General features: G+C 44.3%; 1 protein-coding gene across 1 annotated transcript in view; it reads right to left on the minus strand.

The window, feature by feature from the left end:
* Nucleotides 1–15,108, minus strand: part of EFCC1 (EF-hand and coiled-coil domain containing 1) — a 90,425-nt gene extending 75,317 nt beyond the window's left edge. Inside the window, exons 1-2 of the mRNA XM_065408655.1 lie at nt 14,386–15,108; nt 11,191–11,600 (exon numbers count right to left, since the gene is read on the minus strand). Of these exons, the coding sequence (XP_065264727.1) occupies nt 11,191–11,600; nt 14,386–15,108 (1,133 nt within the window). The remainder of the gene's footprint in view (nt 1–11,190; nt 11,601–14,385) is intronic.
* Between the last annotated feature and the right edge of the window lie 910 nt (nt 15,109–16,018).

A 16,018-nucleotide genomic window follows, 5' to 3' on the forward strand; every position in this document is an offset into this window, starting at 1 on the left:
TTTGAGGTGAGGAGACCACATCTGTACACAGTATTCGAGATGTGGGCGTACCATGGATTTATATAAGGGCAATAATATATTCTCAGTCTTATTCTCTATCCCCTTTTTAATGATTCCTAACATCCTGTTTGCTTTTTTGACCGCCTCTGCACACTGCGTGGACATCTTTAGAGAACTATCCACGATGACACCAAGATCTTTTTCCTGACTCGTTGTAGCTAAATTAGCCCCCATCATGTTGTATGTATAGTTGGGGTTATTTTTTCCAATGTGCATTACTTTACATTTATCCACATTAAATTTCATTTGCCATTTTGCTGCCCAATCACTTAGTTTTGTGAGATCTTTTTGAAGTTCTTCACAATCTGCTTTGGTCTTAACTATCTTGAGTAGTTTAGTATCATCTGCAAACTTTGCCACCTCACTGTTTACCCCTTTCTCCAGATCATTTATGAATAAATTGAATAGGATTGGTCCTAGGACTGACCCTTGGGGAACACCACTAGTTACCCCTCTCCATTCTGAGAATTTACCATTAATTCCTACCCTTTGATTATATGAATGTATTATAATACATTTGATTATATGAAGTGCTTTAAAATGTTGGCATCCAAAGATCAATGCAAATCTAGATTTTTTTTTTTAAACCTATGACTTGCAAGGTACCAGGATTTCCCCTCCCTCATCACATCTATGATATTTAGAAAATAATGATACAATTTTGGTTTGTTTAAACTTGATAAACAATCTGATGTTTAAATAATTTGTTTTGTAAAAGAAGGGAAATCATCTCAATAATTAGATATTGTCAGAGTTCCACACTTCTCTTGCACCTAGATGTGTTTGTCAGCTCTCTCTTGCCAACCCACTGTGCTCTAACAGTGCAAAAGGAGTAATATAATGCACCTTAGCCCTGATCTGGTAGTCCTTAGCTCACACAAAACTCTCATTGACTTGAATGCAAAGTTTACTTGAGTAAGGTCTTCTGAATCAGTGAGTGTTTTCTGTGATGCAACTACGGTATTTCTAGACATTATCTCTGCTAGCACAGATGGTACTTTCCAACCTGAGGATCGGAAACATGATGGCACAGTGCCCCAGGTGAAGGGGAAGGCTAGCTGTCTATAAGTGGCCAGGTTCCTTCTGTGAAAGGCCAGGTACTTTCTATCTACATTTAGATATGCCCAAATCTTTTTCTTTTTTGGGAGGGTGGGAGTGGTTCTTGTGACATCTCTAGTATGACAACTACACAACAGAGCTGGTTGTAAATTTTCCAACAGAATGTTTTTCTGTCAGAAAATGCCTGTTTGTTGAAAGCAAATTGTTTTCCATAAATGTGTTTATTTCAGGGAAAGTTTTCAAAAGAAAAATTGAAAAACATCTTTATAAGGTCAAACATTCCATATTGACCTTTTCAGAACAGAACATGTCTATTTTCTGTTTTGAAATTACTTCTCTCTCTCTCTCTCTCTCTATCTATATATATATATATAAATGTAATATAAAAGAAATAAAAGTCAAAATTGGAACAAAACATTTTGATTGTATTGCAACAAAGCACTGTAATTGACCTATAACTATTTTTTCTTCTGGAATCTCATTTTGTGGGGAATTTTGAAGCTTTTTGCTTTCATTTTATTTTGAAACAGAAAATGTTACAAACTCTCGGCACTCCCTGTGAAATGAAAAATCTGGTTCTGCCCAGCTCTACTATATAATCCACTTTAAATGTTTCCCAACACTGAATATTGCCTTTTTTTTATCTTTGTAAAATGCTTATGGTACCAGACAGGCACTATTAACTTTAAACAGCACATTCCTAATGCTCTTGTGCTGAAACTCTGCAGTTTAATTTCTTTCTATTAATATTAATTTTATGAAAATTGATGAAAAGAGCTAAATATAAGCTCTGCATCAGTGCCCAGCTTGAAATAACACATTTACATACTGACACATGAAAACACGTTTTTTGTGGGGGCAGGGAAAGTATTTTCTCTGTAGTACTTTCCCACCTTCACCTAATAGAAGCATTCCAAAACAGACCAGTACGGGGAAATATTTCTTTCCTCTGCCTTCTTGGATCAGCGTGTCTACTTTGGATTTACTTGGTCCATATTGAAACTTAGGGCAGGTCTACACTATGGGGTTACGTCAACCTAAGTTATACAATTCCAGCTACATGAATAACGTAGCTGGAGTCGACGTAGCTTAGGTCTACACTGCATTGGGTTGACTTACCTTTTGCTTCTTGTTCTGGTGGAGTACTGGAGTCGACGGGAGAGCGATCTGTGGTCGATTTAGCGGGTCTTCACTAGACCCGCAAAATCGACCCCTGGTGGATCGATCATTGCAATGTCAATCCACGGTAAGTGTAGACATGCCCTTAGAGATGGAAAGGACCTATTACATTAGGTTCACTCTCCACAAAGTCAGGTTGTAGACTGCTAGAAAGGGAAGATCCACACATCATCTTCCGATAATGTTGATATAAAATGTAACTATTTTGAAAAATCAGCACTGGTGAATATAAATCAGAGGAAAATGGAATTGTAGGCATCCATTTGTCAGATATATATGGGTATGTGAATGGATGAAACAGACCATTGTGCAGTCCATACAGAAAAGAATTCTTGTTTAACTCATATAAATACTCATGGATAATTAAATAATTGTGAACCAGGCCATGCATGCTAGGAGCATAATTGGCATTGTCTGACCCCTTGCAGTGACCTATATGACTAGCGTAGTGCTGGTTAGCACTGATACAGTAAATGCTCTGTCAACATCTCCATTACTAACTCTATTTCACTAAGATCGATTTTGCTTTTGTTTTTGTTTCAAGTTGGACGAAAAAACAGTTTGTTTCCTCCTTGTCCCCCGTCCCCCCCCCCCCCCCCCCCCGCTGCTTTAAGGAGAAAAACCTGTAAATTTTTCTCTAATCCAGTTTAGCCAGTACATAATCCCTACTGTGAACTGCTTCTTTTAGTGCTGCATTTTAGATGGTGGTTCAGTTTTTGTTTGTTTTAATAGCCAATTCACTAACATTTTAAAATTCAATACTGGACCTGTGCAGTAATTTTTTTCATTATGCACTATATCTGTGGTTCCCAAACTTGTTCCCCCGCTTGTGCAGGGAAAGCCCCTGGCGGGCCGGGCCGGTTTGTGAACGTGCCGCGTCCGCAGGTTCGGCCGACCGTGGCTCCCAGTGGCCGCGGTTTGCTGCTCCAGGCCAATGGGAGCTGCTGGAAGCGGTGGCCGGTACGTCCCTCGGCCCGTGCCGCTTCCAGCAGCTCCCATTGGCCTAGAGCAGCGAACCATGGCCACTGGGAGCTGCAACCGGCCAAACCTGCGGATGCGGCAGGTACACAAACCGGCCCGGCCCGCCAGGGGCTTTCCCTGCACAAGCAGTGGAACAAGTTTGGGAACCACTGCATTATATATATATATTGTAGCAAGTACATTACAAAATTGTTCCAAAAGATTTGCTTATTAAAGCCTCTAGGTTATACTCATATGATATGATATGATAGGGACACATATACAGTAGTGTTAATGTGTTGAAGATGAATGTTATGACTTGACTTTTTCCTAAGAGTGGGGATGGTGTGGGGAGGGCGGGAAGGTGTCTTTTAACTTAAAATGCCCTCGCTTTTAGTGAGTTTAATTCATTTTACTGTTTACAATTTTTGAATTTAATATACACTTTTCTAGCCTCCATGCGCAAGGCTCTTTAAAGACTAGCTGAGCTTTTTCTTTGGTGCTTGGTTTTTTGTTTTCTAAGTTAATTTAGATCTCTAGATAGGGACCAGACTGATGCTGGAAAGGACAGGATTCTGCTTATCTAGAGAACAAGGGCACCAGTAATGCAAGTCTCCTAGGGTGACCAGATGTCCCAATTTTATAGGGACAGTCCCGATTTTTGGGGCTTTTTCTTATATAGGCTCCTATTAACCCCCCCCCCCCCGTCCCAATTTTTCACACTTGCTGTCTGGTCACCCTAAAGTCTCCCCACACACGCACTTCAGCCATGACTTGATGGCCTCAAGTATCTGATCCACATGAGTGGGATGAGTGTATAAGGAGATTTTGTGACATTTGCTGGGGAGGGTTTCTGGAATTTATTTCAGCTGCTGCAAAAGGATTTTCTTACAATTAATAATGATTCTTTCCTAAAAACTTTTCTGAAAAATTGCAAATGTAACATTTAATTAAAAAGAACCCTTTGGTATACGATCAGTTACACACACACACCCCATGCACAGACAACTATCCCCCTTCCTTTCACCCCCAGATCTGAGCCCAGTGATCTGTGCAGAAGGGAAACCTTCCTCATGCAAACCTTCCATAATGCCTCCCACAGTCATAGGGGCATTTATGTATTACCAAGAGTTCTGAAGGAGCTCAGATATCAAACGACAGAATTACGCCCTGTGGTGTGTAACCTATTGCTAAAATCAGCCTCTGTGCCTGATGACTGGAGGGTAACTAATGTAACGCTGACTTTTTAAAAGGGCTCCGAAGGTGATCTTAGCAATTACAGGCCGGTAAGCCTAACTTCAGTACCAGGCAAATTAGTTATAACTTTAATAAAGAACAGAATTATCAGACACACAGATAAACACGATTTGTTAAGAGTCAACACAACTTTTGCAAAGGGAAATCATGCCTCACCAATCTATTAAAATTCTTTGAGGGCATCAACAAGCATGTGGATAAGGGTAATCTGGACTTTCAGAAAGCCTTTGACAAGAGCCTTGGGTGACAGACCTTAAGGAAACTATGTAGCCATAGGATGAAAGGGAAGGTCCTCTTATGGATCAGTAACTAGTTGAAAGATAGGAAACAAAGGGTAGGAATAAATGGTCAGTTTTTCACAATGGAAAGAGGTGAACAGTGGGGTCCCCCAAGAATCTGTACTGGGACCTGTGCTGTTAACCATATTCATAGATGATTTGGAAAAAGGGGTGAACAGAGAAGTGGCCATCCATGTTTGCAGATGATACAAAATTATTGAAGATAGTTACATCCAAAGTAGACTGTGAAGAATTATGGAGGGATCTCTCAAAAAAGGATGACTGAGCAACAAAATGGCAGATGAAATTCAACGTTGATTAAAGCACATTGGAAAAAATAATCCCCACTATACATATACAATGATGGGTTCTAAATTAGCTGTAACTACCCAAGAAAGAGATCCTGGAGTCACCATGTATATTCTCTGAAAACTTCTGCTGCTGTGCATTGAGCAGTCAAAAAGGCTAATATGTTAGGAACCATTAGGAAAGGAATAAAAATAAAACCGTAAATATCATATTGTTACTACATAAATCCACCCACACTTTGAGTACTGTGTCCAGTTCTGGTTGCCCCATCTGTAAAAGGACATAGTAGCACTGGAAAAGGTTCAGAGAAGAGCAACAAAGATGATCGAGGTTATCCTTTTCCATATGAGGAGAGACTAAAAAGATTAGGGCTGGAGAGAATTTTTTTTTTTTTAACATGGGCAAAACATATTATCCTCCAATCTTGTTCTCTGAAATGGCTGAACCATTTTTGTTAAAACTTTGCTTAAAAAAAAATTAATCTGGAGCAGTGGACACCAACTGGTCAATCGTGATTGACTGGTCGCTCCTAGAGACTCTCCCAGTCAATCGTGATCTCTGATGGTGTAGCGGGGCTGCTGCTAAGGTAGGCTCACTCCCTGCCTGCTCCTACCCAACTCCGCTCCCAGAAGCAGCCAGCACACTCCTGAGGCCCCGGGGCGGGGCAGAGGTCTCAGCACACTGCTCCTGCCTGCTAGCACCGCTCCTGCAGCTTCCATTAGCCGGGAACGGGGAACTCTGGCCAATAGGAGCTGCAGGGGCGGTGCCTGCAGAGAGGGGCAGCTCATGGAGCCACGTTTCGCCCCCTCCCCCCCCGCAGGGGCTGCAGGGGCACGTTGGCCCCTTCTAGGAGAGGCATGGAGCTGGGGCAGGCAGGAAGCCTGCCTTAGCCTCACTGCGCCGCTGACCAGGAGCCGCCCGAGGTAAGTGCCGCCTGGTGGGAGGCCATACCCTGACCCCCAACCCTGAGCCCCCCTCCCAGAGCCAGCACCCCATACCCCCTCTGCACCTCGAACCCCCTCCTGCACCCCAAGCCCCTGCCCTGATCCCCCTCCCAGAGCTAGCACCCCAAACCCCCTCCTGCACCCCAACTGCCTGCCCCAGCCCTGACCCCCCTCCCAGATCCAGCACCCCACACCCCCTGCTGCACCCCAACACTCTGCCCCAGCCCAGAGCCCCCTCCTGCACCCAAACTCTCTCCCAGAGCTTGCACCCCTCACCCCCTCCTGCACTCCTGCCCCAGGTTCAGCCCAGAGCCCCCTCCTACACTGTGAACCCCTCAGCCGCAGCCCAGAGCCCACACCCCCTCCTGAACCCCAGCCCGGTGAAAGTGAGTGAGGGTGGGGGAGAGTGATCGACGGGGAGGTGGGAGGGGGAGATAGAGTCGACAGGGCGGGGCTTTGGGGAAGGGGCGGGGCCTCAGGGAAGGAGCAGGGGAGATCCTGTGTTGCCCTTAAATTCAAAAAGTGATCTTGGGTGTAAAAAGGTTGGAGACCACTGATCTGGAGGCAGCCACCCAGTATGGAAAATTTCAGCTCAAAAGATTAAAGTCTGGCAAAATTATAAGCAACTAAAACAGAGTCTTATTATGGAAAGTGTTGGGAAGTCTTAAGTATAACCAGTGCTACCAGCTCATCATCATAATTTCATTAATGGTGAAATCTAACAGAAAAATCTGTTAGATCAGCTGTTATTTTCAGAACCAAAGGTCAGCGAATTTGTGGGGCTATGATAACTTCTCAACTATTTCCAATATATAACAATGTGAATGGCACACTCTGTTTAATGCCAGGCAACAAGACACACAAATCCTATTGAGATAAATATACACTCGTACCCTTGAAATGAACTTTGATTCATGCTTTTTCAATAAGTGTTTTCTACAAATTTACCTTTACAATGACACATTTATCTTAAAATGGCAGCTATTTTTTTTAAAAGATAGTATACATTAATTTAGCCGTACTGCATTTCTTATACTGGAGAGAAGTAAATCCCAAAGAAAGGAGAGTATTGAACAAACCCATCCATTATAGAAAGAGTTAAGAGCTCAGACAAGTAGCAGCATTAAGCAAAATTTATCAATACAGTAACTATAAGAGTGTTTTGTAGCAGGAAGGTTTGGTGACCTAATAATGGAATCTGGAGCTTTCACACCCTAATTCAGAAAATCATCCCTATTCAGGAAAGCACTTAAGCACATGTTTAAGTCCTACTGAAGTCACTACGGTCTTCATCTTGATGGTGCAAAGATTTACCAGGCATACAGGTATCAATATTCTGCATGACTATTTGCAGGAATATGCATTGGTGGGTACCACAGGCAACTGCTCTTAGGCCCCAAATCAGGATAGTATCCTTATTCAGGAAAGTATTTAAGTGCAAGTGCTTTCCTGAATAGAAATGGATGTAAGTACATGCTTACATTCTTTCCTGAACCAGGGCCCATAACTTTAGGTCACTGTTTGAATGCAGATCTAACTGATAGTGACCAAAATCTATTGCAATGTGATGGCTATTTGATGACTGAACCAAATTCTCCCCTTTGTGACTTTAAAAACAGGAAAGGGTGAGCATGGGAACTGTGTGTGAGTTGCAGCTTAGTGGAGGCCTCTGTATCAACCCCTCTGGAAGGAATGGGACTTTCAGCAGAGTGGATCTGGAAGGGGAAGTGACCAGACAAAGCTAGATAGGTTGGGATCCTCAGGAAACAAACCTATGGATCATCAGCCTTTTCTAGCACAATAGATTCTGCCTCTGTGCCTCTCTTTGCTCCTGCCCTGCAGAATTCATTCCTGCTGTACCTGGATCCCTCTAATATGCTCACAACCCCACCGTGATACAGAAAATGAACAGAGATGCATGGAATTAGAGGCTCATAGCAGCTGTAACCTACAATGCTTTAAGTATTATAGCTTCCAACTGACTTTCAGAGGAGCATACAGTAGCTATTCCCCTGAGTCCACGCTTTGACCAATCCCCCTGCAGGTCACATGGTATCCATTGCTGTGGCTGCAGAGGAGAGATAGGTGGATATAGTATGAATGGACCATACTTCAGAACTGTCTTTCCCTTCCACATGGGCTCCCTGCACCCCATCTGACTCACCTTCAAAGGATTTGGGCTTCTGTGCTGCATAGGCCTCTGTTCACTATCGGTTACACAGGTGCAACCCAGCGAAGTCAGTGGGATGCCTATGTAACTGAAAGGGGCATTTGTCCCCATGGGTCTTTATCACAATTGACATTAACTGGCTCTGTTGTTGGCAGTTTCAGCTGAGGACAAGGAGAAAGAATCACTCCTCATGGTGATGTCACTAATGTAGAGCTGAGGTGTGTTGATGGATCAGTGGGGGAAGCCTGCATTTGTCCCTTATGGAATGTGACTGGGAACTGCAGTCTTTTTAGCCACAGAACAGTCAGGCCAGGCATCATTCCTGAGCCTTATACTCACTTCAAACTATTTCAAAAATAAAATATCTGAGGATTGTGAATCAAATCACATAATGCGCATTTATAAACCATGGATCTTTATGTTGCCATGACCCGCAAGAGCGCTGAGCAAGTCTGGGCTGATGTTTCTTATTCATCTTTAACTACCTTTAACTATCTTTACCCTCTTCTCAAAAATATGCTTTCATAATCCATCAAACTTTGGACCTGAGCCCTCACTGTGTTGGCCAGTGGAGACTTTCTATTTCAGGCAATAGAGAGAAGGCTGTATGGCTTATACAGGACTAGAGCTGGGTAAATAACAGATTTTTCAATTTACTGGAAATTCAACAAAAAAAATTGTTTGGGTAAAAACCAAAACTTAAATTTTTTGAAATGTTTTATTTTGATTTCAATCATTTGTTTAACTTTATACAAATGTTAAAAATAAAATTAAAGAAATCCAAGCAAAGTCATTTTTGAATGACATTTTTTTTTAAATATCAAAATGAATTTTTTTTTACCAAAATAGTTTAGCAAAACCGACATGAATTCTTGAAATGCTTGGGTGTGACCAAATCTGTGGTTTTCACTGAAAAAAAAGCTTTGGTCCAAAAATTTCTCCCAGCTCTGTTCTAGACCCCTGTGAGTAGCTGTCTTGGAAGTTACATGCCCTTGACGGTATTTTAAAATGGTACAGCCATTTAATGAAATGCATTTATTTTCTGCAAACCCAAAGATATCAACATACACAATGCTTACAGAAAGACACCAGATAGAGTGATTATTTTTAGATACTTCCGCACCCTATAAATACAGTACAATAGCTGTAACACCACAAATAGCTCCATATGAATTCTTACTATAAGGAAACAGGAAATATCAGATTAAAAAGGGAAAAGCTGTTCTGAATAGTCCAAATATTAAAATACCAGTTTTAAGTAAAGAATCAGGAAAAAAATTGAAAGAAAGTCAGTTTGCATATAAGTTACCTTTTTATTATATGTCAGTCTAAATGTGAACATTAAGTCTATGGATCTAGCCCTGGCTCATGCAAAATTCCCAGCGACTTAAATAAGCATCAGTGAGTTCAATGAAAGTTTTGTCTGAGCAAGAACAGCAGGATTAGGCACTAATTAAATTTGTGCACATTTTTCTCTGTCTTGGAGATATAGTATCCAAGCGGTTGTCCTAGTGGTTAAAGCACAAGGCTAAGAGTTAGAAGGCCTAGGTTCTGTTTCAGACTGCCACTAAATTACTGTGTGACTTTAGGTACGCGACTTAACTTCTCTATGCCTCAGTTTCCTCATATGTAAAATAGGGATAATAATACCTTTGAAAAGACTTTGTGATCTATGTATGAAAACTGATACATGGTCTCACAAGTATATTGTCATAATTATTGGTGCTCACTTGGCATGCAGTAGGTATTAAATTAAAAATTGCTTCTACTATTAATAAAACTGTGAAGTGGGCCACCTGGTATACTAAGAACTGTAAGCCACAACTTTAACTGCTTGCTTATTTTTTCTTGCTTTTGACTTCCATTTGTCTTACTATCAGTGGAAGGCTATGTAGTGGGTACAAGGCATGGAATCATTACCCATCATCTGTTTTGTTTTGAATGAGCTTGCTATCTAATTAAGTAAAATACATTCTATCAATGAAAAATGATAGACATAAGTTACGCCACAGTTTAACATTGTAGGCCAGAATCTGGCCTTATGTATGGCACTTATGAGCTGTTTGTCCAGGTGTAGGTTTAGACTGAGTGATGGAACATCATCTGTTACTATTTTTATGTGTATCTAGTTTAAGTAACAGGAACTAATCCAATTCAAATTAGTTATAGTAAAAAAAACCCTTAGAGATGGAAAATGTAATATATAAAGGATTGAGTAAATAAGAAGAACAGGAGTACTTGTGGCACCTTAGAGACTAACAAATTTATTTGAGCATAAGCTTTCGTGGGCTACAGCCCACTTCATCGGATGCATAGAATGGAGCATATAGTAAGACAGGGGTCGGCAACCTCTGGCACGCGGCTCGCCAGGGCAAGCACCCTGGCTGGCCGGGCCAGTTTGTTTACCTGCCGCGTTGGCAGGTTCGGCTGATTGTGGCTCCCACTGGCCGCGGTTCGCTTCCTGGCCGATCGTGGCTCCCACTGGTCGCGGTTCGCCGTCCCAGGCCAATGTGGGCTGCGGGAAGCGAACCGCGGCCAGTGGGAGTCGCGATTGGCCGAACCTGCCGACGCGGCAGGTAAACAAACTGGCCCAGCCCGCCAGGGTGCTTACCCTGGTGAGCCATGTGCCAGAGGTTGCCGACCCCTGTAGTAAGGAGATATATATACACATACAGAGAACAAGAAAAGGTGGGAGTTGTCCTACCAACTCTAAGAGGCTAATTAATTAAGAGAAAAAACTTTTGTAGTGATAATCAAGATAGCCCATTACAGACAGTTTGACAAGAGGTGTGAGAATACTTAACATGGGGAAATAGATTCAATGTGTGTGAAAATGAATAGGTAGCTCCTAATTCCTCTCCAACCACACGTTAGAAAATATCTTAGTAGATTCATTAATATAAGCATTTATTTTCCAGCCCAGCTATGTTTAAATATGATTTGATATATTTATTTTGAATGGTATCAGACTTACCTATAGTACTGTAGTTCTGATTCTAGCTGCTGGATGTATATCTGCAAATGTGGCACTTTATTGGCTTTTGCTTCTAACTCCTTCACTTTGCCAAGACTGTTAAGGACTGCGTGTCTCGCTTCTTCCACTTTCTTCCTCATTTCTGCCTGTTCCCTCTTCAGATTACGGTTGCAGTCTTCCAGGGTGACTATAGCTTCCTGGGAACTCCTCAATTCTTTTTGCAGTTCTTGATTGACCCTAATTGCTTCTTCAATTTGTCCATCCCTGGAATTCCGGATTAGTTCCACCTCCTTTAGGACACTCTGAAGGCACTTGGTGGGCTGGGAGTGTTTGGGAGTTAACTGTCTCCTATTACCTACAAAACAGGTCCCATCTTTCTTATGATTAGCATGGCTTTTCCACAGTCCTACCTACAATCAACAGGGGCATAAAGAAGAACACAGATTAATTTATTTGAAAATAACTTAACATTTTAATCAAAGCTGAAAATGGGCAGATTTTTTGGCATATATTCTTCATATGTAGTAAACCTACCCTTAATTAGGAATCTACCTTTGGCCTATACAAAGTTCTGGGCATAATCCTTGGGTAATACAATTTTCAAAATACATACTTTCTGTAGAAAAGTTGATTCATTAAAGGAACAGCAAACTTTGTCTCAAATGTTTTACATGTTCACATATTATTTTAATTTCATGTCTCCCCATTGTTTCAGTCAGTTCTCAGGGGTGCAACTAGCATTTTGAGCAGCGGCGGCTCCAGGCACCAGCGCTCCAAGCGCGTGCCTGGGGCGGCAAGCCCCGGGGGGCGCCCTGCCGTTCCCTGCGAGGGCGGTAGTCAGGCAGCCTTCGGCGGCATGCCTGCGGGAGGTCTGCCGGTCCCGCGGATTCGGCGGCAATTCAGCAGCGGGTACGCCGAAGCCACGGGACTGGCGGACCTCCCGCAGGCATGCCACCGAAGGCTGCCTGCCTGCCGTGCTTGGGACAGCAAAAAAGCTAGAGCCACCCCTGGTTTTGACATTTTTTTAGGCATGTGGGCTATACAAATTAGCATGAAGCTGGTAATCAGTAGGTGTCCTGAGTTTTAATCCTAGTTCTTCCAGTGATTCACTCTGTGGCCCTGGGCCAGTAACTTCACCGTTTTGTCTCAGTTTTCCTATTTGTAAACCAGGGATAGTACTACTTCACTGGGCTGTTGTGAAGATTTAATAGTTAATGTCAAATTAGAACTTCAAACATATATAAGCATTATCTGAATGCTAAGTATATTTATTAACTCAAGTTAACTAGTCACACCAAAAAAACTGGAGAAGTCAAGCTTCTAGGGCCTCACCCTTTCTATACTACCCCTTAATGCCAGACAGCGTTCTTTGTCTCCCTAGAGCAATCAAGCAATGCCTGCTATTAAAATCCTGTACTCTTAACTAATTGGAATTAATGGAAGTTCTGCCTGAGCAAGGACTGTGCATTGAGGCCTCAAAGTCAGTGGGGCTCTGCCTGGGTGCAAGGGTCTGCTCACCAGTTCAACTGTAGGAGTGGGGCCTAACTATGAACTCAGAGGTTATCTGTGAGTCTCAAAACATTTCTTGCTCAATGAACTGCCTACTTATTGTTCTCACAGGTAAAAATCCAAACATTATCACATCCATTACTGATAAAACACTGAACAAACCAAAGCCACATATAAGAAAAGAGTAAGATCAAAATACGCATTTCAGGAGGACGGTCAATATATTTTTTAAAAACCCTATAATGCACTAGCTTATAGTGTCTCATTAATAAATAGTAATACTGCAACAAAACATTTCCTCTTGAAAATTGTACATAACCAAACTGGTTGTCTTAAACAAAAACAAGCAACAACACAAACACACAATACCCAGGAAGAAATAATGACAAGTATCCAAGCTGCCATTTGTTTAGAAACAGAACTATTTATATTCAGTAATCTGGAACTAGATGGAACATAACTCTCTGAATCATTCAGGTAAACATCATTAATATGTCAGATGTTCATTTTTTGAAAATCACAACATCTTCATCTTCAATTTACATATAACATTAACACCGAAAAAGTAGGAAAGCCTTGATGGCCCATGAAAGAAACTGACTGAAAGGTCAAAAATCTTTTCCAGCATAAACAAGTAGCCCCAGCCAGGCCTGGAAGGAAATAAATTCTCCCACCCTCCTTTGCACTTTCACCCACATTTATTTCAATGGGCTTTTAGTGGTCTAACTTTTAAAAATATGTTCCAGCAGCTTGTTGCACTGTGTAATCAATGAGAGTTGGAATGACCCTAACACCAAGGTCCATTTCTATGGCTTTTCATGACAAGCATTTGGAGGTAGACAGACCCCCCCCCCACCTTCACCCAAGACTGAGGTGAATGCAAATAGGTCACAAACTAATTAACAAAATGTTTGCTCTGAACACAAACTTTAATGAGCTCCTTTAACCACTACTAGCTCCAGTGAACTTTACTTTCAGTTAACAAAAGTAGTGTTGTGCTTTAGGTTACATTTAAACCAACTTTTACTGCACAGTTCCAGTGATAGCAAAAATGGAAGCCTCTCTCCCCTGTCCAGCAGTACTGATAGAAACGGATGCACTCCATTTATCCGTTAATTAAATCTCTCCCCATACGTAGTGGCAATAATAATCCAATCTTTTTTATAATCCAGCTACCCAACAATAACCTGATTAGATATCCTGGAAATCTTTCATAGATCTAGTGGGGTGAGCACAGAGTTTAACATGGTGCATTTCATATTCCCTTCTTTTAGCTCTTTCTCTCACACTCGGGAGCAGCACCACCACTGCTAGACAAATGCAGCTAGTGAATACATATTTTCCCTGCCGAATGTCAGCTGGAGCCCAAGTCTGCCCTGATTTACACTGCAAAGTGCCCCTGAAATCAGAACAGCGGCTCCCAAACTTCTGCTGGTAGGAAGAAGGCGGGCAGGGCGCTGGAGTGCTTAGTGCCAGCGTGCCAGGGTGTAGGCGTGGCAGTGCTTGGGAACAGTGGGACCTGTCACCCTGCCTTTACAGGGAGCGCTGCAGCTTTTGCTGCCCTAGGACTAATTCCATGTGTCAGTTTCCCAAGGTTGGTTTCGCTCTGGCCGCAGGCTGAGTCCCCGGAGCGGGGTCTGGCCAGAGCCCCCGAGTGTGCAGCGGCCCGTGCCCTTCCCCGCTCACCTGCAGAGCGAGGCACCTGGCGTCGCTGCTCTGCAGCGCTGCCCGCATGTCCTCCACCAGCTCCCGCAGGCTGCCGTTCTCCTCCTCCAGCTTCACGATCCGGTCTTCAGCCTGCTCCAGAGCCACGATCTCCTCGTAGCACTCCCTGGAGCAGGGGCCCGGCCGCCTGGCGTGCGGGGCCAGCCCGGGGGCGGCCGGGGGAGGAGAAGCCCCTCGCGGGCTGCCGCTTTTGATGGCAGCAGCCCCGTGGCCCGCCTTGTCTCGGTGCCGCCGCAGCGGGCTGCGCAGCCGGATCTGGGTCTCGATGTGCTCGCTCTCCTTGCCCAGCGGCAGCCTGCCCACCGCCGGGCGCTGCGGCGCGCAGCCGGCCTTGGTGCTGAAGTAGCCGCAGAGCTTGGCGTGGAACTGGCGGAAAGTCAGCTCCGGGGCCAGGTCCTCCCAGAGGCCGGCGCACTCCTCCGGGTCGGCCGCCGCCTCCTCCGGGTCCGCCAGCCCCAGCACCTGGCAGAGGGTGCGGAAGTCCTCGCCGGGGATCCTGCCTTCCGCCTCGCAGTCCAGGTGGTGGAAGATCTCCTGCAAGTACTGGTCCAAGCCCGTGGCCAGCACGATGATCTCGTTCTCCACGCCCCGGTCCAGCCCGTAGTGATACGCCAGGGCGCTGACCAGCCACTGGGTCCGGCGGGCCGGCCGGCTGTAGGGGTCCCAAGCGTCGGGGGGATCCATCTCTCACCCCACCACCATGCTGCCCCTGCTGGCGCACTGGAGTGTCCGGAGCCCTGCAGGCAGCTCCGCTCTCGCAAGCCCAGCGCAGGGTCAGAGCAGGGGCCGGTGTCCGGCCCCCGGACGCGCCGCCCCCGTGAGCACGTGCGCGGAGATGTGCACAGGCCCCGGGGCTAAGGGAAGCTGCTGTCCTTTACTCTCGGGCTCCGCTTCCCCCAAGCCATGCAGGAAGCGGCGCAGGGGGTGGGGAAGATGGAGGAGGGTGGGGGGAAGGGTGTAAAACAGATCGGGGGGTGGGGGAGTGGAGCAGATTGCGGGGTGCGTGGGGGGAGATGGACAGACGAGGGGATCGGGAGGTGCATGGGAAAGATGGAGCAGATGGGAGGGGGTCGGGAGGGTGTATGGGGGAGATGGAGCAGATGGGGGGGGGTGTCTAGGGGAGCTGGACGGGCAGGAAAAATCTGAATTACACTGAACTCCCTCCTGGTGCTCCAACACTTTCCCCATGACTGTGCTATACTGTTTTGTGTGCATGGCTGTCTTGTTTATGCCCCTTGACGAGTACACAGAATGAGAGATGGGGTTTGTTCTAAGGACTTTACAATTTACATTGTGTAGCTGGGGAGTGATTGTCAGATCATGTTTTGAATCGAGTTTATCACTCTAAATATTTTCACATGTGGCTTCATGTTTGCCTTTTATTATTTTCTCTCTAACAAGTGCTGCTTTTGCTAATGTCAAATATCCACTACACTGAGTTTCCCTGTTTATAATTTATTCTGTCAACTAGTAACAGCTCCCAAGACAAGAGAGTGTTGTTGTGGTTAACATAATTAATCAAACAACAACACAACTTCAAATACATGTCAGTCTGAGCAAAGAGTAAAATATATGTTTATGGGTTTAGATTGGG

Source organism: Emys orbicularis, chromosome 7 (genome assembly GCF_028017835.1).
Source record: "Emys orbicularis isolate rEmyOrb1 chromosome 7, rEmyOrb1.hap1, whole genome shotgun sequence".
NCBI lineage: Eukaryota > Metazoa > Chordata > Testudines > Emydidae > Emys > Emys orbicularis.